The sequence below is a fragment of the Anopheles gambiae genome, chromosome 2 (genome assembly GCF_943734735.2).
Source record: "Anopheles gambiae chromosome 2, idAnoGambNW_F1_1, whole genome shotgun sequence".
NCBI classification, from domain to species: domain Eukaryota; kingdom Metazoa; phylum Arthropoda; class Insecta; order Diptera; family Culicidae; genus Anopheles; species Anopheles gambiae.
In genome coordinates, this window is record NC_064601.1 from 98,293,383 (window position 1) to 98,317,425 (window position 24,043).

Genomic DNA, 24,043 nt, shown 5'->3' on the forward strand with positions numbered 1-24,043 from the left:
GAAACATTATCAATTTTAACTGACCGAATAGCATGGAAAATGTCTTTCGTCCCTTGGCTTATTCATATTTCAAGACTAATTTCATCTGAAATCCCTGCCTATAGAACCGTTCAAATCGCTTCATGTTAAACCTTTTATCGCTAAGCTCGTCGCTCAATGTCTGACCTCAAGGCACAATTTAGCATGACCGTCGATTTCATAGATACCTACGCATTGCATCGATAGGCATCTACTTCAATTTAAGCCTCCGGTGAAATTCACACGAACACACTGCCAAACTTTACGTCCTACAGCTCGCCATCGATAACCCTTAATAAGGGCCATCGAACGAGTTGATCCGCGTGTGAAACGGTGACCACACAGGACGGTGTTCTGCAGCTTGAGGCCGGTTAAACTCACCTCGATTGGTGAACCCCGAGTAACATACTAAGCTCAACGAGGAGACTTGCGTTCGAATTGCTCCATACTTGAGCCGTTTGATCAAATGCACGCAACTCCTCATTGCCCGTTTGAATGGCGCTCTTTGGAGAGCTAAAGAAGTAACTTACAAGTTTTCGCCAATGTAGCAGTGTGCAGAGGTAATACAGTGTGGGACTAAAGTTTGTTTTCTGACGTCATTGATGACGAGAAAGGTTAATATTTAAGGAATGAACTAGTGTCCTCCTAAAAAAATTAAAATACCTTAAAGCTTATATAGCTATTTTTTGTAATTAGGTCAAGTATTGTATGTGTAAACAAAACTGTCCTAAATCATTGCAAAGCATACATACAATAATTAATAAAATACAAGCAGATAAAATGATTGCTGCCATCCAGCTGCTATGTAACAGACTTCCAAGAGATGTGAAGAAATATTAATTTAATCTCATAATCAACAATCGCACAAAAATATAAAAACCAATAGTTAATAACAGTCTGAAAGTACCAAAAGTTCCATTCAAAGGGAAATAAAAAGCATTTAAAACTAACGCCAACAGTTCCTAATTATCGTACTTTAAATAAAAATTTATATAATTATTAGACCTGGTACAATTCCCCAATAAAAACTCAAAAAAATAAACAATATCGGATTGAATTCCCACTCTCCAATCGGCAAAACTCGCGCACAGCACTGTGCATAACTTTGTCGATACTTCCCCCTCCATCACCGGCACACCATTTCTTATCGCTTATCACAAAATGTAACCAACACCGACATCAAACGTAGCCCTCCCGGACCGGCGTGTGCACAAATACACTCCCGGTTGGGTCGGTCACTCACTGGCCGTGGTGCAGTTTCACCTCTACCTACGCATCGATGCATAACGATATTTATACGACCGGCATGCCTTGCAAGTGAGACACAGGAAGGTGCGATGTTGTTTGTTGTCACTGTTTCCTTCGCCCGCTTATCACGGAACCACTCGATTAGATCCCAGGTAAAAGGGTTGCCACCAGCCCTCTGGCCCGCCTCTCCATTGCTGGCCCTGTTCCACACGCCGAGTTCTCCACATTAGTCACCGTCAGCTGCAACGAGCCGCGTATGAATGTTGGTGAGTTCGTGAAGATACCTTCACCCGCACCGTGCAGTACCCACGCCATCCAAATTCCTCCACTTCCACCATACATCATGAGCCTGCAAAGATAAGCGAGAAGGTTGTCTTTGCCCCTGGCAGGAAGTGAGCCGGTCGGTACCGTTTGGGTCAGTGTTTAGCAGCCGTCGATAACGGAAAGATGGGCAAATTTCCGTACATTACCGTCTAAAGCCGAGTGCGAGTTTCAATGTTGCGTCGTCGTCGGTGCTTCTGGTGCTAGCTTGCTAGTTGCACTTTGCAAACCGGCTACTAACAGGTAGCAATAGTGTGTCCACTCCCACCCAACTTCCCTCGGAGCTTTCCGGAATCCGGTCGACCGGAAAGACCGCTTAGCTGAGCGCGATAGGTACACGGTTTGCGTTGCGAGCAGCCACACCGTGTGTAGTATTAGCAAATAAATAAGCGCTGTGAATTCACGTGAAGTGAGATCTTACCCCCTGAGGTGGTTCGTAATTTGTGAGCAGGAAAGCGAAGATAGTCCTAGACGAAGCCACGTGTTAGTGGGCCTACGACGGAACGATGACCACCCGGATATTCAACATCGTCGTCGTCGGGGATGGTGCGGTCGGCAAGACCTGCCTGCTGCACGCCTACACGGATAAGTCATTCAAAAACTTCTACGAACCGACGATGTAAGTATGGCAACAAACCCCTTTGCCCCTTCCTTCCCCCTTTGCCCGTCGGTTTTAACCGCATCGTTCGATTGCGCATTTGCCTTTCTCGCTCTCTCTCTCTCTCTTTACCTCCTCGTAACGTGACAATCGACGTTTACCGCCGGACGAACAACAACAAACAAAAAGAACAGATACGATAAGGAATCAATTGAAATGATACTCGATGGGCAGAAGTACACCATACAGCTGCACGATACGGCCGGCCAGGAGGAGTACGACAAAATCAGGCAGCAGTTTTACAAACGGGTGAGTTGGTTTGGGGCATTTTACAAGATTGCCGGGTGCAATCAACAGCAAAATTGGCCAATGTTGGGCAGTGCGTTTGATTGCGAGAAAGATGATTTGGATTCGGTTTTTAGATTCGGAATGATTGGAGACATTTCTAATCAATCCAAGCAATGTGTACCGTGGCAGCTCTTCGGTGGAGTTATATTTGTGTTTTAAAGAAGTTACCAAAAATCATATTGGTAATAATGAGCCATATTAATGATAATAACACGATTATGGTATGCCAATCTAAAACAATAAGATCAAAAGAAGAGTTCCGAAATTCAATCCAATAGATATCAAATGTCCATGGGTATGGAGACTGAGGCATTATCCATTACGTTACGATTACAGAACCTCGCAATGACAAGTGTCTATGCTACGAGAGATTAAATGAGGATTCAAAGATGTTCAAAGCTATCGTGGTATATAAACATTTAACGTTTTTGGTATTCATTTTACTGTATTATTAGCATAACAACCTTGACCAAATGTCAATATGGGGAAAAAATGCAATAATTAGCATTTTAACAATTAGTTTTCATTTTTAAATATAATTACACACTGGAATCAATAATCACTAGTTATCAATACAGTAGAACGTCGATTATCCGGGCAGCTCGGGACCGGACGGTTGTCGGTTAATCGATTTGCACGGATAATGGTCCAACAAATGTCAAATTCATATAAAAATTATAAAATTCACTACCCAAGTGACATTTGCTCGAAATTGTTTCCCATATCAGCTCGATTAGTACTCGATACGCTTGAAATTGTGGATTTGTGTGTGATCAAGTGTGTTGCTAGCGCCAAGATTTGGTGTGTTCGTAAATTAGACGTTCCTCAATCGATGGACGATGCCTAGCTAATTTTGAGTGACGTTATTCAATAAAAAATCGGTATTATTTAAGTATAAAATGGGCACATGACCAACTATAACGATAGGAAACATCATTTCCGAGCGAATCTAGAAGAAAGTATCGAAATAGCCGCATCACAGTTGATTTAAAAGGACTTTTTTCTCAATTCCCTTAAACTGGCGCAGTTTAAGGGAAGTTTAAGGCTCCAGTTTAAGGGAATTTGCTCGAATTCCCGATAATTCGTGCTCGAAAATGTCAATTGGGTAGTTTTATGATTAATTCACTTTGAATCAATCGATTAATCGTCAGTAGAATATTATTTTAATCAATAACTATAGGTTTAATAACTGTTCATGAACAAAAACGACACAAAAAACTGGTTGCCCACTTGACTATCGCTGCAAATGTTCGCCGTACGTTTGAGCAGCTGTCACATTTATGCGCACGGTTAAGCCGCCCACCGGTTAATCCACCCCCGGATAATCAACGTTTTACTGTATTACTATTTATCAAACCAGCCTTTGCTGTCACGCAACCATCTAACATTTGTAGTTGTTATTTTAGTATGCGAGATGCAACAGAGACAGCATAAGTAAAGATAATCCACTTATACTCTAGAACTGTTTTCACTAGAGCTCTGTACTAAAGAGAATTTTGTTCTGCAGGCAAACGTACTTAGACGATTGCAATACCGAGAATCTGATATTACAAAGCAAAAGTTGCACTGATATCTCTGAGTGCTGTTGCCGCATAGAGTTGCTACCCTCCTGCCTTCCGTCCGCCGTCGTTTCATCCAGCATACCAATTCACACCAATGCCATTCACCGCCTCCCGTCTGCTGCTTGCACAGTTCACGGCAATTTCCCAGTTTGAGTGTTCTCATAACGCGCTCTACCATCCCTTTGATCTGTGTGCTGTGTGCTACACCAGTGTAGCACGATGATGCACTCCCACATATGGTAGCACCCAATTTTCGACGACTTGAGAAACACCATTTTCATGGTGTTTAACATTTGCTTTCTATTTTTATACAGAAAAAAAGCTCTGTATGATTGTTTTATTGCAGTGTTTCTTTCAGCATGTCTCAAACGACACATATGGCGCGTGAGCAATAGAATTTATCCTCTCTGTAAATAAACTATTTCCCCCGCAGGCCGATTGTTTCCTCCTGTGCTACAGCATCGACAACAGGGTGTCGTTCGAGAATGCGTCCACAAAATGGATCCCGGAGATCAAAACTAACCCGCCCGTCCCAATCGTGCTGCTCGGTAAGATGCAACCACTCACACTCATTACCCTCCCAAAAACCCACAGAAATATGCTGATTTCTGCTTACTTCCATGCCACATTCGCAACAGGCACCAAGCTGGACAACCGCAAAGGGAAAAACAACGAAGTGTCGACGGGGGAGGGCGACCGGTTGAAGCGCGCAATAAACGCCAACTCGTTCGTGGAGTGCTCGGCGAAGGATTACCGCAACGTGGAGCTGGCGATAGAGGAAGGTGTGCGCGCCTGCCTGATGGGTGTACCGGAACCGGAGCCGGAAGATAGTTGGGCCTGCTGCAAGGACGCTCTACGATGTTTTTAAAGCGATGTTTGTGCCACAAACGCCACAATCAAAACCAAGCAAGGCCGCGCTATTGATCTATTTATCTATTGCTAGTTCTCTCACAAAACCCTTCATTACCGGGGTGCCCGGTAACGGAACGGGCACGATTGTAAAAGGCCGCGTACACGATAAAGTTCTGAGACACATTTCGAGTTGTTTCACTGAATTTTTTATTAGTTTCTTTCTTTTTTTTCTCTCTTTCCCTAACCTAAACAAGAGTCCGTAGTATGTACACATAGAGCCGTGTTCGGTATATGTTCAGTCCGTTGTAATGTAATCGACACCTGCGCCTAATTCATTCGTCTAGTTTTCTTCCTCTCTGACGGAACAGTATTCTAAGGGAATTGAATTCAAACTCAAAACTTAACTTAAGTCACACGCGCACACACACACACAAATTATCGAGCTGCTCTAATTCACAGCACAGCAACCACCGGATAATAGAAAGCGGGACAAGGGTTCCGCAGAAAGAAATGCATCCAACCAAAATGGTTGTAAAACTAATAAAGTTAACAGTATCGATTGTCGATTGTCTTCTAAATAGAACTGAATCATGTACTAATATTCGTGAGGTAAAACGTATCCTGATTTAGCAGCATGTAATGGGATTGGAAAGTTTTGAAAAGTAAATCAGTAAATGAAAGTTCAATTTTCTAATCAAAGACGAAATTTTAGTTCAAATGGCAAAAAAAAAACACAAAAGCAAACTTCGGGAATTAATTAAAAGATAATCAAACGCCTTCCTAAAACATTTAAACCACAACATAAAAAGAAAGCTTATTAACAGTAACTAACTTCAGCTGTTGGAAAAGTCAGTTTGGTCTGCGCATCGCGGGTAAATGCCCCGCTCTTCCTTACTACCACCATCCACGGGGGGCGCGTACTCATATACCCGAAAGTTGGTTTTGTTGGAACATTCCGCTCGTCTCCTCTGCCCTTCATTCTGCATCCTACATTCTATTTACAGGTAACGTCGGTTGACCCGCTTCTGGGGCGATATTATGGTCGCATCACCGTAGATCGGTGAGCCGTGCGAGGTACCGCTGGTATTGAAATCGTGACTTAGATTGCCTACAGAGGATTAACAGAACAAAAAAAAAAAGGTTCATTACGTTTCATATTAAAATTGTTCTAAATGTAATGCGTTCGATGGATTCTCAGCAATGCGTGCTTAAGGAACTACCTAAAATTATATGACACAAGCGATGTAAGCAAATCCAAAATTTAAAGCGATACATGATGACGTATAGTATATACAAGGTTATAGGTGGCAAGCAAATAGCGGGTTTATGAATTAATTACAAGATGCATTTATAAATTTAATCAAACAATTAGGCTCTAAGTAGACTAGTCCAAGCTAATTTGTTTGCAATTACATCGTGCAGGTTTGTTAGTTGTCGGTTGATCTCTCAGGTGCAAAATCAAGCGCCCATAAATTACGTCACTGAAAATTTACATCAACTCTACGTCTACTGTAACACATACACATAGCAGAGGAATTATGTTCTCTAAATAATTTACAGTTTGAAAACCTCCTCGACCCTCGATTCCGACTTGCTCCAAAGTTTTCTGGAATCGATTCCGGATAGTAGGTCCGGAATCAGCTCCAGAATCGTCTCCGGAATCGGCTCCGGAATCGGAATCGGTTCTGGAATCGAAATCGGCACCGGAATCATAATTGGCTCCGAAATCAGAATCGGCTTCGAAACGGAGTGGGTTTTGGCATATCCATAAGAATAGGCGTTTGGGTCCAATGATGTTACGTATTAATAACCGCAAAGAATCAAAATTTACTTGTAAACTATTAATTCTGATGGAGATTCTCGGACTGATTTCGCTTCTGAGACTTCTTATTTCAATACAAGAACTTCTCATTCCGGAGCTAATTCCATTTCTGGAGTCAATTTTGATTCCATTACCAGGGCAAATTGCGCTTCCCAGGTCAATTCCGATTCTGGAACCGATTCTGATTCTGGAGCTGATTCTGATTGCGGAACTTGGGAATCGGCTACGGAATCGAATTCGATTCCAGCATCGGAATCGGTTGGGTCCGATTCCGAGCTCCCGCCACTACACTAAACATATAAGATCATTACGTAATTTAAGGATGAACTCTAAGAGCTTTTATCAAATCAAGTATCTACGTAAATTCCTAGGCAACGAGCAAAGCTGCACGATCTTACCCATCTTTGCTTAACGATCAGTCTGTGTTTAAGGGCATAGAGGCTGAGAATTCCCAATGATTCTGAATTGCATTCTGATGTAGTATCCGCTTCAACATGCTTCAATTCTGCTAGTACACTCGAATTTTAAGCGAATCTTTCCTCTTGCGAAACCTTTCCACCATTTTGTAAATCCAATAGCCGGCCCAAAAGGAACAGCATCGCTGTGCGCGGGGGGTTTGACTTTTTCGTCAAAAAATCAATTACTCGAAATTTGAGCACCCACACATATGCAAGGATATCGTACAAACTTCCCCTTGCCGTAACGAGACTGGCTGGCAGGGAAACCAAAGTGTTTGACAAACACAACCGCGGTGTACTGATTTTCTCCACCATCCCCCTGCCCCACAACAGTTCCACTAAAGAATTGAGGTCTCTCGGATTTTAAGGATACTGTCCCTCCTCCCATCCACAGTACCTCAGTGCAAAGCGCCGTGTGTAAGAGCCGGCTGGTAAGTTCTGTACCACGAAAAGATGAATCTCCACCAACGCGCGCGCCGAGAGCCGCATGGAAGCCACGTGAGTGTGTTTGTATGTTTGTTGTTTGGTTTAGAAAATAAATTGAAGCGAGTAAATATTTTCTGCTGCACAGCTTCACCCGTCCTGTAGCCAGCCGGTGTTTGATGCTTGCCGAATGCTTCGGCACGCACACGGCACACGCTCGATACGTATGTGTGTTTGTACGTCGACAAAGCTCACCTTACATGGCGAGGCAAAAGCCACCATACACCCCGCGAGACTATCGTGGCTTAGGCAAGCGGAAAACACATCCACACACCAGCCAGACAATCCTAAGGTGGCCTTGGATTAACGTGAGCACACCTTAGCCGTGCTTGCGCGTTGCTCGAGTTTGCTTTGGAAGCGCCTGGAGATGAATGTTGAATGCGAAGAAGCAGTACACTACTGCAACATCTAATCTCAGCATGCCCGGGTGCTCGAGCGCCAGCGAAACAGCAGACTTTAAGCATTCAGGGCGTGTGTGTGCGCGCTGTTTAAATCTTGTTCCACTGTACTCGCAAGCTTCTCTGTAAGGAACGACAACCGCATTTGCCATTAGTCGCCTATACGGTGCGTTCTCTGGGACACTGGAACCCTGGTCCATCGTTACAGGCCTGCCTAATGCGCACTTATTATGGTACTTGGAGTGAAATTATGGCACCAATCGCCCTGCACACATTTTACGACGCTCGCACAACACACAACGTGACTTTAATTCGAATATGTGACCGTACCGCTCACATGAAAACGGCCAATTGGTCGCCAATGGACGTTCCTCCGAATCTCATAAATCTTTGCGCGATCGTAAAACGATTCTAAAAATACCAAGCACACACAAATAAGAAATTTTTCTTTAATTTCCTTTAAACACAGTTACAAATAAGGGTGTTTTTCGCCTTAAAGCTGTTTTTTTTTGTTGCTCTCCTTGAAACAGTAGAAAACAATTAATTTTCATTACCTTTTCCTTTGTGCTTCACCACACCGAGGTCAACTGTACGGTTAAATCAAATTTAAATGAAGCCCTCTCTTGCTACTTTAAACGTTAACGGAAGAGAGGAAGAAAAGGAACCTGTTTTTTTTGACTTCAAGGTTCCAAAAGAACCACCACTGCACCCATCGTCAAGGGGCAAACCGGCAGAGACCCAACAAAGCAATTGAATAAAACGGCACATACACACACACACACACCCATATCCTGTTGGCATAAATCTCAGTTTCCCGTTTTCGCACGCAATCACACGGGCGCGCGCTGTGTAAAGTGGTACGTGTCTCTGTGTGTATATACAAATAGGGCCATAGTAAAGGGGGAGTTTGCTGCGAGCAAACCGCACAACAATAGCAAAACGCTTTCACGCTTTCCCGGAAGGTGTAACCGTGTGTCATCAAAATCCAATCAATCAAACTTTACCGCAAACTACGGCAAAGCAGCAAGGGCCGTGTGCCGTAAATCAGCCCTGGCAGGTCTCCCCACCGCCTCGCTGGAATGTCAGAAGAACACTGCGGAAGTACACATCGGGACCAGGACCCCTCAAAACGAATCGTACGCGCATTCGACGGCACAATGCTAGAACTTGACGCCAGCCACCCTCTTTTCTCCCATTATAGTGTACAGCTTTGGTGCACACTTGGAACGCACCAACCGCGCGATCGACTACTTAATCATCTACAATGTACGCACACAGAGAAACGAACCGTTCACCGAATACGATGTACTTGAAAGGACCTTTCACAACAATCAACCTTGCTTGCGCGTTTTGTTGCTGACATTCCGTTTTAGGCCGCCCTCCGATAAGGGCGCTTCCCGCACCAATGAAAAGCCAAAGCTTTCAAGCTTTCCCTCTCATCCCTAGAATCCAAACAGGGGAATCCTCCTCCACCACAGACGCGCAACGAAAACTTCTGCGATTTCCGCGACCACATATCAGCGAAACGTCAACAAACGAAATGAAATATGTAGATTTCTCAAAAGGCAAGGTGGCGTTGAATCGAACGAAGGGGACACGAAACGAAAAGAGGGGCACAGCAACAAAAAAATACATGGCCAGTGCCAACTTTTAACTACGGGGAAAGGAAATCACCTTCCCATCGCGAAGCACTTTACTTTGGCTTTTACGAGAGCAAGAAAAGCCGCCGCACCGCCACCAACCGACACTCTGTGTAAGAGGGTGTTGCGGAATCGTTTCCCTTTTTTTGAGGAAATGTCTCTGAATGCTAAATATATCAACGATGTGTCACGTAACAGGAAGGACAAAATACACTTCCTGTGCCTTTGTCACTTTTGCCTGCCCGGTTGGTGCTGTGCTGGTGGCCTGGTACTGCTACCGGCTGGGCTGCTGCTATGACTTTTCCCACCTTTTCTTCTCAATTCATGAGGCACCAATTGTGTACCAAGCTTAAAGAGGATGTTTGGGGTGGAGCTCGCGCAGAGTGTGTGTAGGGAACGAAGGGGCCGGTTGGTTACTATTATGAGCGAAGGACACAGTTGTTGCAAGACCACTGTCAACTGTATGGTCGAAGTTTTCCAAAAATAGACCAAATTGCAACGTTTCTATTCATAGTCGTTGACGTCACAACGAAAGAGGCCCAGAACCTGTTTGCTGAAATTCCTTCCACATTATAGCAAGTAAAATATGGACATGGACGGTGCGATAAGGACTAGAAGGTAATTGTTCAATCTTGTATTTTACCAGTCTCATTCCAAAATGATTGCAGCTCGCCACAAAGGTTCCTTGAATCAGCTCAATGACTCTACACAGGTTGGCCCTAATCAGCAAAAGCTGAGATGTGGCTGGTTTGTGGTAGGCACGTGCATCAAATTGGTCTGTCCCCAAAATTTATGATAGCTTTATAAGTTCCATTAAATGTTGAACGGTTTGAAAATTCAACCACCTGTGCTTTCATAATTTTTTGGGCTCAATGTCAATCAATTGATCAGCACAGTGTGTACTAAATGTTGTCTAACAGACCGGATGGAGAACCATGTCAGATTACATGTCGGAAATGGAACCAAATGATTTGAGGACCGCTAGCCCATGTTGCCGTAACACGTTGAATTATTCGATGAGGATGTATTTTCTGATGGCAAAGACGCTGTAGTTTTCAGTCTACCGTAACGTATACATGGCAGTCAATGCCGGAGAAATAAGTTCTAAAGGTATGTTACAACTTCTAAGGTTGTCTAGTAGTGGTGGTAGCTCGGAATCGGACCTGCCCGATTCCGATTCCGTGTTCAGAATCAATTCCGGAGCCGATTCCGATGCTAGAATCGATTCCGAATCCGGAGTCAATTCCGGAGTCGATCCCGGAGTCGATTCCGGAGCCATCTCCGGAGTTGACTTGGGAGCCGATTCCAGAGTTGACTCGAAGGCCTATTCTGGAGTTGCCACCGGAGCCGATCCCGGAGTTGACACCGGAGCCGATCCCGGAGTTCTCTCCGGAATCAGAATCAACTTGGAAATCGCAATGTACTCCGGTAACGGAATCAGGATTGACTCCAGAAATGGAACTAGCTCCGGAATTAGAATCTTTTCTTTAATTGAAATAAGAAGTTTCAGACGCGAAATTAGTCCGGAAATATCCATGGGAATGGATCATTTATAAATAAATTTTGATTCTTTGCGACTATCAATACGTAGCATCATTTGACCCAATCGCCTATTCTTATGGAAATTCCGTTTCGAGATCCGTTTCGCAATCGATTCCGATTCTGATTCCGGAGCCAATCCGGAGCCAATTGCGGAGCCGATTTCGATTCCGAAGCTAATTCCGGAACCAATTTCGGAGCGAATTCCGATTCCGGAGCCGATTCTGGAACCAATTCCGGAGCCGATTCTGGAATCAATTCCCGGAACTGATTCCGGACCTACTATCCGGAATCGATTCCAGAAAACGTCGGAGCTAGCTGGAATCGATTTCGACGAAAACGTCATTTTTCCCATCACTATTGTTTAAACAAGTTTAATTCTAATTCTAATTACAATGTATGTTCTTCGAGCAGAAGATGATTTATTGATTGAATGGTAGATAAAAGTGAAGGCCACAACATATATCTCTAATAAACAAATCAAAACACAACCAACCAATAACTACTAGCAACCGAACTAGAATTAGAATCTACTCTTGGAGGAGTCATTGGGATTTGGAGAAGTCATTCTACAATTTCTTTAGAAATATCACAAATATTAAAGAACCAATCATCATAACGGTTAAACCAAGTTGTTGGAGTAGTCCGAGAGGACAATGCTTAGAGAGATGATTCCCCACCTTCAGCACACTTTTTTAACCCACTACTTGTCTAACTACTCTAGGAGATGTCGTCCGAACAGCACCAAGAAAAATTGTATGATTAAAAATCTTCATATAACAACCAAAAAACCTATTCCTATTATGTCCGTATTGCCCCATCTTCCTTCTTGTAACGTTTTACAAGAAAAGGTAAGGTAAACGACAAAAAATAACAAACAAATGCACACACACACTCTCTCCCTCCATAACAACTAACCAAAACCAAAGGCAACGCACGCAGGCACGCACGCACGCACTCGTGTACGGGTACCCATATCCTTCCCCTTAGCCGCAGGCAGTACGCAACACACACGCTACATACATGCGCATTTGAAATTCAAATGTAAACGAAACATAAATGACAAAAAATCACTGCCCATGCAAACTAACGGAAGCCTTTGCTAACACGTGCCATCATCGGGAAGTGGGATGGCTGATGTCGCAAACGCATTGAAACAATTTTCACACACGCAATAGGTATGCGCCAAACATAACACACACACACACACACACACACACACACTGTGTAGTGCAAACAAACACACCCATAAATAACGAAACAGAAAACAGGCACCGAGGCAGGCAGCAAAAACAATTGCCCAGTCGACTGGGCTGGGCATGGTAAGTTGGTGGTTCTACAGCAACTCACGCGTACTCATTCCAACGGTCGATAGCAGAACAGTGATTAAATGAATCTTCAATATTTTTTGTTTGTATGCTAGAAGTTCCTTAAAACACGTTCTTAAACAACACACCGCCGCGGTGTGCGCTGCCGAAAAGCTTTGATCATCCAACGCCGGACGCCTCGGGCGACCATCAACGGAGCGCAGCAGCAGCAGACTGTTTGCCACATAGTGCTGTTTGCAAAATAACAACTGTAAAGTGAAGTTAAAAAACAAAGTGTTTTCATCATATTAACCATCCCGCTGCACCCCTAAGGCGATACAGGATGTGTTTACTTGCTCGGCCAATTTCCCGCAACCTCCTCTCATTGGCATGTTTTCGTCCCCTGCGCTTGTTGATTGATGTGCATGATAGTAAACAAATTATCTCCCTTGCTATTTGCAAAATATAAGAAAGCTTCCAGGAAGGGCAACAACACGTTCAATAAAACAAAGAGCAGCAAGAGAGAGAGAGAGAGAAAGAGAGATAGGGAATTGTGCCTCTCAGGCGCTTTAGTTAAATTTCAAATCACCCTTATTAAATTTTAGGTGCTAAATGGGACACTGAAACACACAACAAAAAACGAACAAACGATCGTATGCCACATCCTGACCAATTCACCTGCCTCACCAGCTCCCTCCCCCCCATCAGGAGGAGTAGTTAAACAACACCCCTTTCCGTAATCAAATAAATGCTCGTTTATGAATTTGTCAAGCATGCAATCAACTCGGTCGGTTGTAATTTGGTGCGCCTGTAAGGACAGCATCAAACACACTCGCGCGCGCACTCACTTTCCAGGCTACCGACACCCCCCCTGTTGTACGGCAAATCAAATTCCAGCTGGGGAGGAAGAGCTGTAAAAGGATTAATAAAATAAAAAAAGAATAACGACGGTTTAGTCTGGTTGGCAGTGGAAAGAGACATCGGTTCCCCGTATGTTAACGCCTCCGCAGAGCAAACGCCGACTGTACTGAGCTGAGCTGACCACAATTATTACCAGACCATCACCACCATCACGATCAAGCGCGACAGTGTGTGTGTGTGTGTGTGAAAGGACTGGGGGAAACATTTTAATTTATGCTTCGTTTTATTTTACAACCCCGCACAAACCCCGTAAAGTACCAGCCACAATGAACCTGCCTGGAGAGGGAGATAGGAGTTGGAGTGAGCGGAAAATATAGCATTCATTTTTCATGCCCCATCATCCACTCTCCCGGGGACATCCACAATCCATGTCCGTAATACTGAACAGAGAGAAAAAAGGTGGTCGAAAGCTCGTTTTTGAAAGCTTCTTTTTAACACTCGCTAGAATGGGGTTCCTCTTATCGCCCCTGTCGGCGGGAATAATTTCGCGATCGTGCGCTGAAGCCCCGTGACAAGGGCGAGAAAGTGCATAGCACTGGAGTGCAGGGAGGTGGGAAGAAATTATGACCCCAAAAAAATAACCGCCCCCAAAATCCGTACCGAGCGAGCGCGAGCGTCTGGTGCAATGAAACGGGAATGGTGGTGGATAGTGTACGAAATATGGGTTGGCACACTTCCTTAAATGCTCGTTTTCGGGCCGGACATATTTTCTCGTTTCCGCCCCCTTTTTGTTCGTCTGGTATTACTTCGCGCACACACACACACTTCCGCCCCTGCTGATCCGCGGCCGAATCCGGGTGAAAAAATGGACCGTTGAAGACCATTCCCTCTGATTACCTGTGGGCAGGGGCCGGCTTGTTGTTTTGCCCTTTTGTTTTGTTGCCGGTGCAATAATTTTCTGTATTCAATTTTCAACACACCCTTCGGGGCATGTACAAGACAAGCCGGCACGACGAGAAAGAGAGAGAGAGAGAGCGTGCGCGAACCTTATCGTGAATATAATTTAATGAACACCCCCCAACAGCAGAGCTCGAGCAAAACAAACAACCTTACTGAAAAGCAAAAAAAACCAGCTCCAACAACAAAAGACGTTTAAAAACAACAGAACAAAACATAATTCTTCATCGCACGGAGCGGCCCACACAACATGGGAGGAGAGGAAGGAGTTTTCAAGAAAAAAGCTCAAAGGACGAAATAACAATTAGCACCACACACCTAATGGAATGGATGGGATAGTGAAAGGATTTGCGCATGGAAATCGTGAATATTTTTTGGCCAGATTTGGTGTAATTCGCTTTTTTTTGCTGCTACGACATGCCCCATAGCGCACCCACTAACGATCCATGCTTTGACTAATTTATTCCCCCACTCCGGCGGCCCCCCGATCTCCAAACAAAAAAAAGAAAAAGGTAATCGGATTAAATGCATCCTCAGACATCTTTTACGTAAAAAGGGTGGTTGGAAAGGTGTTGAAGTTGTTGTAGAAGTGGGTTTTTTGGTTGATGCAAATGCAAAGAAAAGCTAAAGCAAAACAGCAATAAATCTACACAGGGTTCTTAAACCTAATATTATCCAAACACAGCAAAATATTCCCTTCAAATGATAAGAATGTAAAAAAAGGGTGTTCATGCAGGTATAAAGCTCCCCAGCAAGGAGAGGAAGTGGCATAAAATGGGGATGAAAGAACGTTGGTAAAACGACCACCACCACCACTAGCAAGCACACCTACAAACACGAGGAATGGTGGCTTACCTTGCGAACTGCCGAAGCTCTGGCCGGGGCTACCGCCGGCGAACGGTGACGATGACTGTAGATTACTGCCGCGCTTCTCTAATGGACTAGCAAATGGACTGCCGCTTATCCTATTATCGTAGGATGATAAATTGTGCTCATTTTTAAATGGCGAGTGCACTGTAGACGAAAAAGAATCCGCCCGAGCGAGCGAGAAGGGTTGAGGAAAAGTAGAAGAAGAAAAAGCCAACGGTTAGGTTAACGGTTGTGTAAAATTGGAAAACGCTTACAAAGAAGAAGAAAGAGAATATATACGGTCGCGCCGAACAAAACGAAACCTGCGGAAGCTTTCGAGCAGCAGCTTTCGGTTCGGTTTTGTTCCGGCGGCGACCTCCGGAAGTCCAGAGGAAGCGCGAATGATTTGTTTTTGCAACACGTACCATTTCCGTTCGCGGCCGGCTTCTGGCGCTGGGGGAAGCAGAACACAACGACTGTGAGGGAAAGAAAATGGGAAAGAGTTTGGTTAAGAAATTAGCCACTGGTTCCCCACCCGTGTCCAAGTAATTAATGGTGTCGCCGTTCGGTTGTTGGGATGGGATGTAGTGGTGGGAGCTCGGAATCGGACCTACCCGATTCCAATTCCATGTTCGAAATCAATTCCAGAGCCGAATCCGATGCTGGAACCGATTCTGATTCCGGAGTCGATTTCGGAGCAGATTCCGAAATCGATTCCGGAGCCGATTTCGAAGTCGGCTACGGTATCGATTCCAACTCCGACGATCTGGTATCGATTCAGGAATCGGTATCGGCTCCGGAATCAGATTTGGCTCCGGAATCGGAATCGAATTGAATCAGGATTGACTCCAGAAATGGAATTAGCTCCGGAATGAGAATTAGTTCTTGAATTGAGATAAGAAGTTTCAGTAGCGAAATAAAATTATTAAATTAATTAAGTAAATTTTGATTCTTTGCGGCTATCATTGGACTCTACCGCCTTTTCTTATGGAGATGCCGAAACCGACTCCGTTTCGAAGTCGATTTCAATTCCGGAGACGGTTTCGATTCCGGAACCGATTCCTATTGCGGAACCAATTCCGGATCCGATTCCAATTCCGGAGCCGATTCCGATTCTGGAGCCGATTCCGATTCTGAAGCCGATTCAGATTCTGGAGCCGTTTCCGGAAACTGATTGCAGACCTACTATCCGAAATCGATTCCAACAAAAACTTCATTTTTTCCATCACTAGTCGGATGGGAAGGTGAACAACCACCGTTTCTCCACCAGCCCTGAACCGTTCATCCACGCTCTTATTAGATGACTTAGCACATGATACATAATTTAACTGTCCAAAGACGGCAGGCGCCTACACGCCCAACACCTTACCCCAGACTGTCGCAGCAAGCACCGTCACAGCGGAAATTAGCAGCCCGAAGTTGCTCACATAGTTTACCAACAAATCGGGCGCACTGGTGAACGGTTGGGTGCCACACTTTCTCGGTGCCATCGGTGAATTGATTGGAACCTAAACGAAAACGAAAAAAAAAAACGAAAACCTTTAATTAGAAGTTCTTTTTTCCTTCTCCATCAAACACCATGTCGGCACTTACCCTCACACTCTGCTGCGTTAGCGGTGAGTTAACCAGCACTGCCAAACTATCAGCCCACTCCTCCTTGTAGTTGTCCAGCAGCTCCAACCGGTACTCGAGCAGGCCGGGCTGCTTCTGCTGCGGCCGGATCGCAAGTACGGCCGGATCCGTCGACGTTACCTCCACCTTTTGCAGCACCCGATCGAGCCCAGCAATCATCAGGCTTTGCTTGTTGATCTGCTCTACCGCGATCGCTTCCGGTTCGATCCGTACCGCCGGTACCATCTTGAGCGTGGATGTGTCGGTCAGGCCGGACGCTAGCAGCCGCACCTCCAGCTCCAGCGTGTACTCGTTCGCCTTGATCAGATTCGCCACATCGTCCAGCGTGGTCAGCAGCTCAATGTTGCAACTGTACGCCCCGATCGTAGCATCGTAACCCGGTGCCACCTTGAAGTGCTTCAACAGCTCCGGCATTCCCTGGCGCACGACGAGCTTACACGAGAACAGCCCCGCGTACGAACGCTCCACCTGCTCCCGACAAGTGGACACATTCATCGCAATCACGTTCACCAGCTTGTCCATCTGCAGGTGGTTCTTGATCACCAGATGCCCGCGGTACGACTGCCCATTGAAAATGTCGTAGCTTTTGAAAAACTCAATCCGATCCGCTTCCAGCACGTCCACGCTGAACGAAATCCCACCGTGCCGGCGATCGCCGTGACGAATCGTTACCGTCCCGTCGGAACCCGTCCCACCGGTACTGGCCGAGCTGGCAAGCACCTGAGCGACGCCCGTCTTCGCGTCGATCTTCACCAACGCTTCATCGGAGCTGCTCCAGCGCGCATCCGAGCTGAGCAACGGCGAGCTGAAGCACACCACATCGCCAACGGCAAACACACCCCTGCCGGGGAAGGCCAATCCGCTCGTCTCATCGCCCACTACCAGCTTGAGGAAATCCTCCCCGAATCGGACACCCGTCTGGTCGCGCAACGCAACCACCATCATGTCGGAAGTTTCACGAATCAGCTCAACCGCCACGCTGTAGTTGCTGCCGGTGCTGATCAGCACATTGCCCCGCTTCGACAGCTTGTGCTTCAGCACGGACACGTCCTCCAGCCCGTGCGAAAACTCGTTGCCAAGGCTGTCGTGCAGCGACACCTTCAGCGAGAGGCTTAACCCCTGCGGGATGCTGCTTTCGATGCGCTTCAGCTTCGCCATGCCCGGCTGCAGCGAGGCCATGATGTAGTGCACCTGCTTCACCTCGAGCGGGATCGTCAGCGATTGGTCCTGGGACGAGGCAACGACCTGCACCCGGCCCGGTGTGTCGCCCGTCCTAACCAGTCCGTCGCGCGATACCTGCAGCACACCGCTGGCAGTACCGTCCTCACCGTCCAGCTGGTACACGGCATCGTCCAGGTTTGCCTTCAGCTGTATTGAACCGCGCGGCGGCAGCAGTATCGAATCGTACCGGATCGATTTCGGTGCGACCAGCTCCAGTGTGCGGAACACGGTCACGTCCGTTTTGGCGGTTAGCTTCAGTCCGCCCTGCGTTACGAGCGTTACGTGCAGCGTGGCCCGACCCGGGGCGAGCGCCTTCAAGCGCATTGCAATCGCGTCGCGGTCCAGATACTCGACGCCCACGTCCTGGAACACGCCGCGCACATCGAGAATGTCCGCGTGGTCGGTTGACCAGCGGATCTGCACGCCCGGCACGGTGCCGAGCACGAGCGGCGAGATGTTCGGTACGGCCCACACGTACGCGGGCATCGTCGCGCCGGCCTGGATGCGTTTCAGTGGCGTGCGCAGCTCGATCGCGTCCAGCGGAATGACCTGTATCGTGATGGAGTCCTCGGAGAAAACGAATTGCGCACCGGTGGTGGGATTGACGCCCACGCAGCGGCCCGTAACCTTCGAGCGGCCGACCTTAAGCCCGCTGGCGATGTTGGATTCAACGTCTGCAAATAAATTGATCGGAATTCCAATTAGATTTCAGGAAGAGATTGCTATTACGGTTGGAATTTCAAATCTTACCAATCACATCCATGTTCTGCACGCTGTAAACTATGTTCGTGTCCGGCGATGGTCCTCCCTTGGAGTAGATTTGCAGCGTACTTCCCACCAGGATGGTCGCATTGCGTGGCAGCAGCATCAGTGGCGGGAACACCTGTACCGGGGCCGGTGCGCTCGTAACCATTTCCTTGCCACTTCCCGCGCTAACGCTAAACTTGGTCTCGCCCAGCTCCATGCCCGTCACGATGTAGCGCACCTCGCCAACGCCCAGCTGCGACTGGCTGCCCAGGGCCAGATTCAGTACCGCCGGATTGTATACCTCCGTCCGCAGCTCGTACATTTCGAGCCGGTCGCGCTTCAGCTCGAGCAACCGATCGTTGCTATCGTACAACCGCGCGATCGCTTCAATCTTTTTCGTCTTTTCGACCCGATCCGGCGTCAGCAGCGTCACGCGCCCGACCGTCACCACCGATACGTGCAGGAAGCTCGCCTCCGTCGCGAGACACTGGTCCGTTATTTCCAGCTTCACCTCGCCGATCTTGCGCGGGCTGATCACGATCTGCCGCGTAGTGCCATCAAACTGTGCCGACACGATGCCCGCCTCGGACGCTTTAATGTCGTAAAATCCGCTGCCCTGGGCCACCTTGATGCGCTCGACCGCATCGGGCGTGAGGAACAGCGTCAATCGATCGTACGGCAGCAGCGTACGGTTCACCGACACAAAGTTAAGCTCATTCTCGATGGTGGGCTTCACGAGCGGCGCTCCTGCCTTCTTCTGCACCCCAAACGGAGGACTTTCGGGCTTGATTGCGTACCGTTTCAGCACTTCCGTGCGGTAATCCGTAACAATTGTTTTCACCTTCAAGCTTGCCTCTAGATCACGCGGCAAATTCAGCACAAGATAATCGCGTCCAGGAATCTCCACGCCCTCCAACCGTTCCACCTCCGTCTTGTGGTCGTAGCTCAGCGCTAGCGCCGTTTCCCCAGCTCCAACCGTCGCCCCGGAAGCGGACTGCGTATCAACCGACGCAAACTTCCACTCCAACAGCAAGGAAGAAATGTTCGCCAGCTTACGGTTCTGCACATCCAGCACCTCGATGTCGATCATCATCTGCTCCGCATTGTCCGCCGTCTTGACGTGCATCATGGAGTTGCGGCGCTCGAGCGGACAGCCCGTCTTCACCTTGTCCGTCGTGATTAGGTTCACAAAGCGCGGCTTCACACAGTACACCTTCGTCACGTACTGCGTCACGTACGGGACCACATTCGGCGCGTTGAGCGTATTAAACACCTCCAGCCTAAGCTCATAATCACCCAGCTTCCTGCACAGCGCGCGCAGGATGTGCTTGTCCTTCGAGAACCCACTGCCAACCTCCGTCACTTCCAGCGCCTTCTCGTCGTACAGCAGCTGGCGCTGCAGTTCCGCCTCCGAGTTGAACAGCCGCTCCGGCCCGTTGTAGTAGAAAAGGTTGCGCGAAGCGCCAATCGGCAGCACGACCTCGTTCTCGATCGGATTCTCAATCGACAGCGGTTCGAACACGTTCAAGCTAACGTGATCGCTTAGCAGCTTGTCAAAGTACCGGTACGTTATCTTCAGACTCGTCTGTCCCACCATCGTCGAGCGGAGGTACAGTATCCGGCAGGCACCGTCCGCCAGCGGTTCCTCATCTTCGCTCGACGATTGTGCCTCCGTCATGAAGATTGGATTGCTAAACTCCAGCTCAAAGTGTAGGTTCTCGCACGAGGTGAACGGTTTCAGCGTTCCGTTGTAGCGTGCCCACAGGCCGACGTGCAGGCGGACGTAATCTTTCAGCACCGTTTCGAAGTTGTACCGCACGACTTCGAGCTTTATCGGGGGCAGGAACATTACCTGCGCTGTGACGTAGATGCGCACGTTCCTGGACATGGCCACCTTTACCTGCGTTACTTTGGCGAGTTCCGTGTCGCTCACCAAATCGGTGACGCCTTTAATTTGATCGAGTCTTGCCTCGGCCAGCCCGGTTTGGGAAATGGCCACAACGTTCGAGTCCTGCGACGACCAGCTGTACGAACCATCGCCACCGGTTGCAGTGAATTGGAGCTTCTGGCGGCGCAGGTTCGGATCGAAGGGGAGTATCACCTCCGGTGGGTTGATCGCCAACCGCTTGTACACGACTAGTTCCGCCTTTGCCGAAAGCTGTGGAGAATGTGAAAAGAGAAGACCGAATGTTAGTGTGAAGTTATGGCTTATGGCATTGATTTTGGTCGCCATGATGGTTGGAAGTTTCTATGGAAATTGACTGCAGAGGAGAAATGGTTGCTGAGGATTTTGTATGAAATTTATGTATATTAGTGGTGTGCTCTTTGGAGCGAACCCACAATTCCGATCCGAAAAAATCTGAACCACTAGTTTCGCCCGGAGTCGAAGTCGTCTGTAGTCGTCCGGAGTCGGCCCGAATTCTTTCTAAGAATTTCGGTTTGAGTAAACTGGAGTCAGCAGAAGTTGGAGTCGGATATCAAATGCCTGACCACAAACACATTGCAACGGCCGACTCTACCTACTCCGACCTACTCCGACCTACTCCAACCGACTCCGGATCACTCCGGACGACTCCAAACAGTTTGGTGTTCAGACTACTCCGGCGGACTCCGGATAACTTTGACTGACTGCGGATGACTCCAATCGACTCCAGATGACTCCAGACGACTCAGATGACTCCATGACTCCGGACGACTCCAGACTACTCTGGACGACTCCAGACTACTCTGGACGACTCCAGACTACTCTGGACGACTCCAGACTACTCCGGACGACTCCAGACTACTCCGGCAGACTCCGGAAGGCTTCGGACGACTCCGGATGACTCCATACGACTCCAGACGACTGCGGATGGCTCCAAATGACTCCGAATGACTCCAGATGCCTCCAGCCGATTCCAGACGACTCCGGATGACACGAAACCAGACGAAACCGGCCGACTCCAGATGACTTCAGATGACTCCAGAAGACTCCATACGACTCCAGATGACTCCAAATGACTCCGGACTACTCCAGACTACTCCTACAGTCTCCGGATGACTTCGAACGACACCAGATGACTAAGTCTTTGGACGACTTCGGACAACCCCAATTGACTTCGGACGACTCCAGACGATTGCAAACGGCTCCGGATAATAATGGACGATTCTACATTCCGGATTCTGTTCCAAAATTTACGAATTCGAATCGGAGTCAGCTCCTGATTTTTCCAACTTCACCTATCACTAATGTACATGATAAATTCATTATGTTAACTCGAATGTAGTCCAAGCAACCTTTGATAGAACATTCTAGAGACTACTGAAATTCCCAAAATGGCTATATCCCAACCAAACTACCTTTATATTCTAAACAAACCCAGGTTGTAACTCACCTTTTCAAACTTGCCCGCCACTGGACTGCTACCCGTTGCGATCGTTTCACCAAAGATGCTGCTCCCGTTGGCTGTAACTCGGATCGGATAGAACAGCGACTCGTCGAACGTCGACTGGATCTTGTACTTAGCCCCCAGCGTTATCTGGTGATCATCGTGCGTGAACAGGTTCAGTGCAATCTCGTGACTTTCACCCTCAACCGTCACCCAGTTGTAGTGCGGCAGCAGGTTAATGGTCAGCTTCATCGGATCCACCACGGTGAGCGATGCCTTCGGCAGCGTCGCTTTCGAGTTTGCCTCATCATTCCCGGCGAGCGCATCGTGCGGCACGTTACGATCGCGCAACAGCACAAAGGTACGGCCCACCTTCAGCCCCTTGGCCGCATTACCGCTCATGCTGGCGTACGTTTCATCCTCAATCTCCAGATAGTACTGACTGTTGAGGGCAATTTCGTGCAGCTTGCCCTGCTTCAACTGCAACACCTTGAACTCGATCGTATCGCCCGGCAGGATGTACACATCGCTCGGGTTGAGGATCAGGTTGGCCAGCACCATGATGTTCACGTCCACCGGCGGGACGTGCGAGTACTCGCCATGCGGCAGTCGGGCGGTAACCCGTGCCGAACCGGTATTGATGCCCTCCAGCAGCACCATATATCCTTGCACACCGGCCGCCTCCAGTCGTTCAATTGCACGCGGCACCACGTGGAACTTACTCTCGGAAAAGGTAAGAAACCGTAACACCTGACTCCAGCTGCTGTCACCTGCCCCGCCGTGGCGCGATTCGTGCGACCGGTGGGAAGCAATCTGCCAGTGAAACTCAATGCCCTCGAGCGTGGTAAACGCGTTGCCCTGTGCATCCTGCGCCCACAGTTCGAACGTTTCCGGTGCCTCCTCTAGGTAGAGTTCGCGGGTCGTCGTCAGCACGCCCAGCTGATCGATCACGTCCAGTATAACATCGCAGCGCAGCACCTCCCCGGTAACTAGATCTTCCGCCAGCACGATGGCAGTGTTGCGACGCTTTTCCTTGTTGATCACCGTCACCACCACGCGGTACGAGCAATCCTCATCGACGTCATCGTAGGAGGGTGTGATTTGGATTAGATCAAGCCGTGACGAAGTCCTAAAAATAGATGCCACCACGAAAGAGGGAGAGAAGAAGAAGAGAATGAGTCGCTGGTGCGGTAATATGCTAATTTAACCTCCGCTGACATCATAGCCAGACGGCGTACTCTTCCCCACACCAACGAGGGTACTTTGGTTTGTTTACCCCGCCGTGAGGTCACTGCCGGTCCGCTGTCCACCGCCACAGCCAACCGGTTACCCTTGGCGGGGGAAGGTATCACTTTCAAGGTTAGGAGTTATGATGACGCGCCACTTACCACTTGAAGCAACCCTTCTCGACCACCTCAAGCGTGAAGTTGACGGAAATGTGATCGAAAATCGGCAGTAAAACACGCGGATAGTTCAGCTTGGTGCCGGATACCGAGCGCGTGGTGGCCGTCAAAAGCACCAGCACCAGGGCGAGCGTCAGCCCCAGCCAGGATGGTGGTTTCATTTTTACGCTACGCTCAGCACTACACACGCGGCCGGAAGAAGCGGGTGCCCCAAATCGCGAACGTTCTTGTTGGTACCGGTTTTAATAACTTTTCCACACGAAACTACACACACCCGAAAGCAGCGTGACTCTGCGGTTGGTAAGAAAATGGAAGCTTCTTCTTGCTTTTCGCATCTGCCCCTTTTTGCTACGGGAATCCGTTGTAAACAACGACCAAATGCCGGTGCCCGCGCTTCAACGATGTGAGCTG

The 24,043-nt window shown here is 47.9% G+C and overlaps 2 protein-coding genes across 2 annotated transcripts; one reads left to right on the plus strand and one right to left on the minus strand.

Moving 5' to 3' along the window:
- The first annotated feature begins 1,344 nt into the window (after window positions 1-1,344).
- Window positions 1,345-5,150, plus strand: LOC1276933 (ras-like GTP-binding protein RhoL). Its single transcript, XM_316343.5, has 4 exons — window positions 1,345-2,206; window positions 2,380-2,494; window positions 4,529-4,643; window positions 4,734-5,150. The coding sequence occupies exons 1-4, from the start codon at window positions 2,094-2,096 to the stop codon at window positions 4,961-4,963; spliced, it is 573 nt and encodes a 190-aa protein (XP_316343.4). The 5' UTR covers window positions 1,345-2,093; the 3' UTR covers window positions 4,964-5,150.
- On the minus strand, window positions 5,131-24,043 carry LOC1276934 (nuclear pore membrane glycoprotein 210). The gene is made up of 8 exons (XM_316344.5): window positions 23,618-24,043; window positions 22,236-23,358; window positions 18,865-21,019; window positions 16,855-18,788; window positions 16,631-16,769; window positions 15,687-15,737; window positions 15,268-15,426; window positions 5,131-6,055 (listed from the first exon to the last, which is right to left on the minus strand). Exons 1-8 carry the CDS (start codon window positions 23,791-23,793, stop codon window positions 5,946-5,948), a joined length of 5,847 nt encoding a protein of 1,948 aa, XP_316344.5. The 5' UTR covers window positions 23,794-24,043; the 3' UTR covers window positions 5,131-5,945.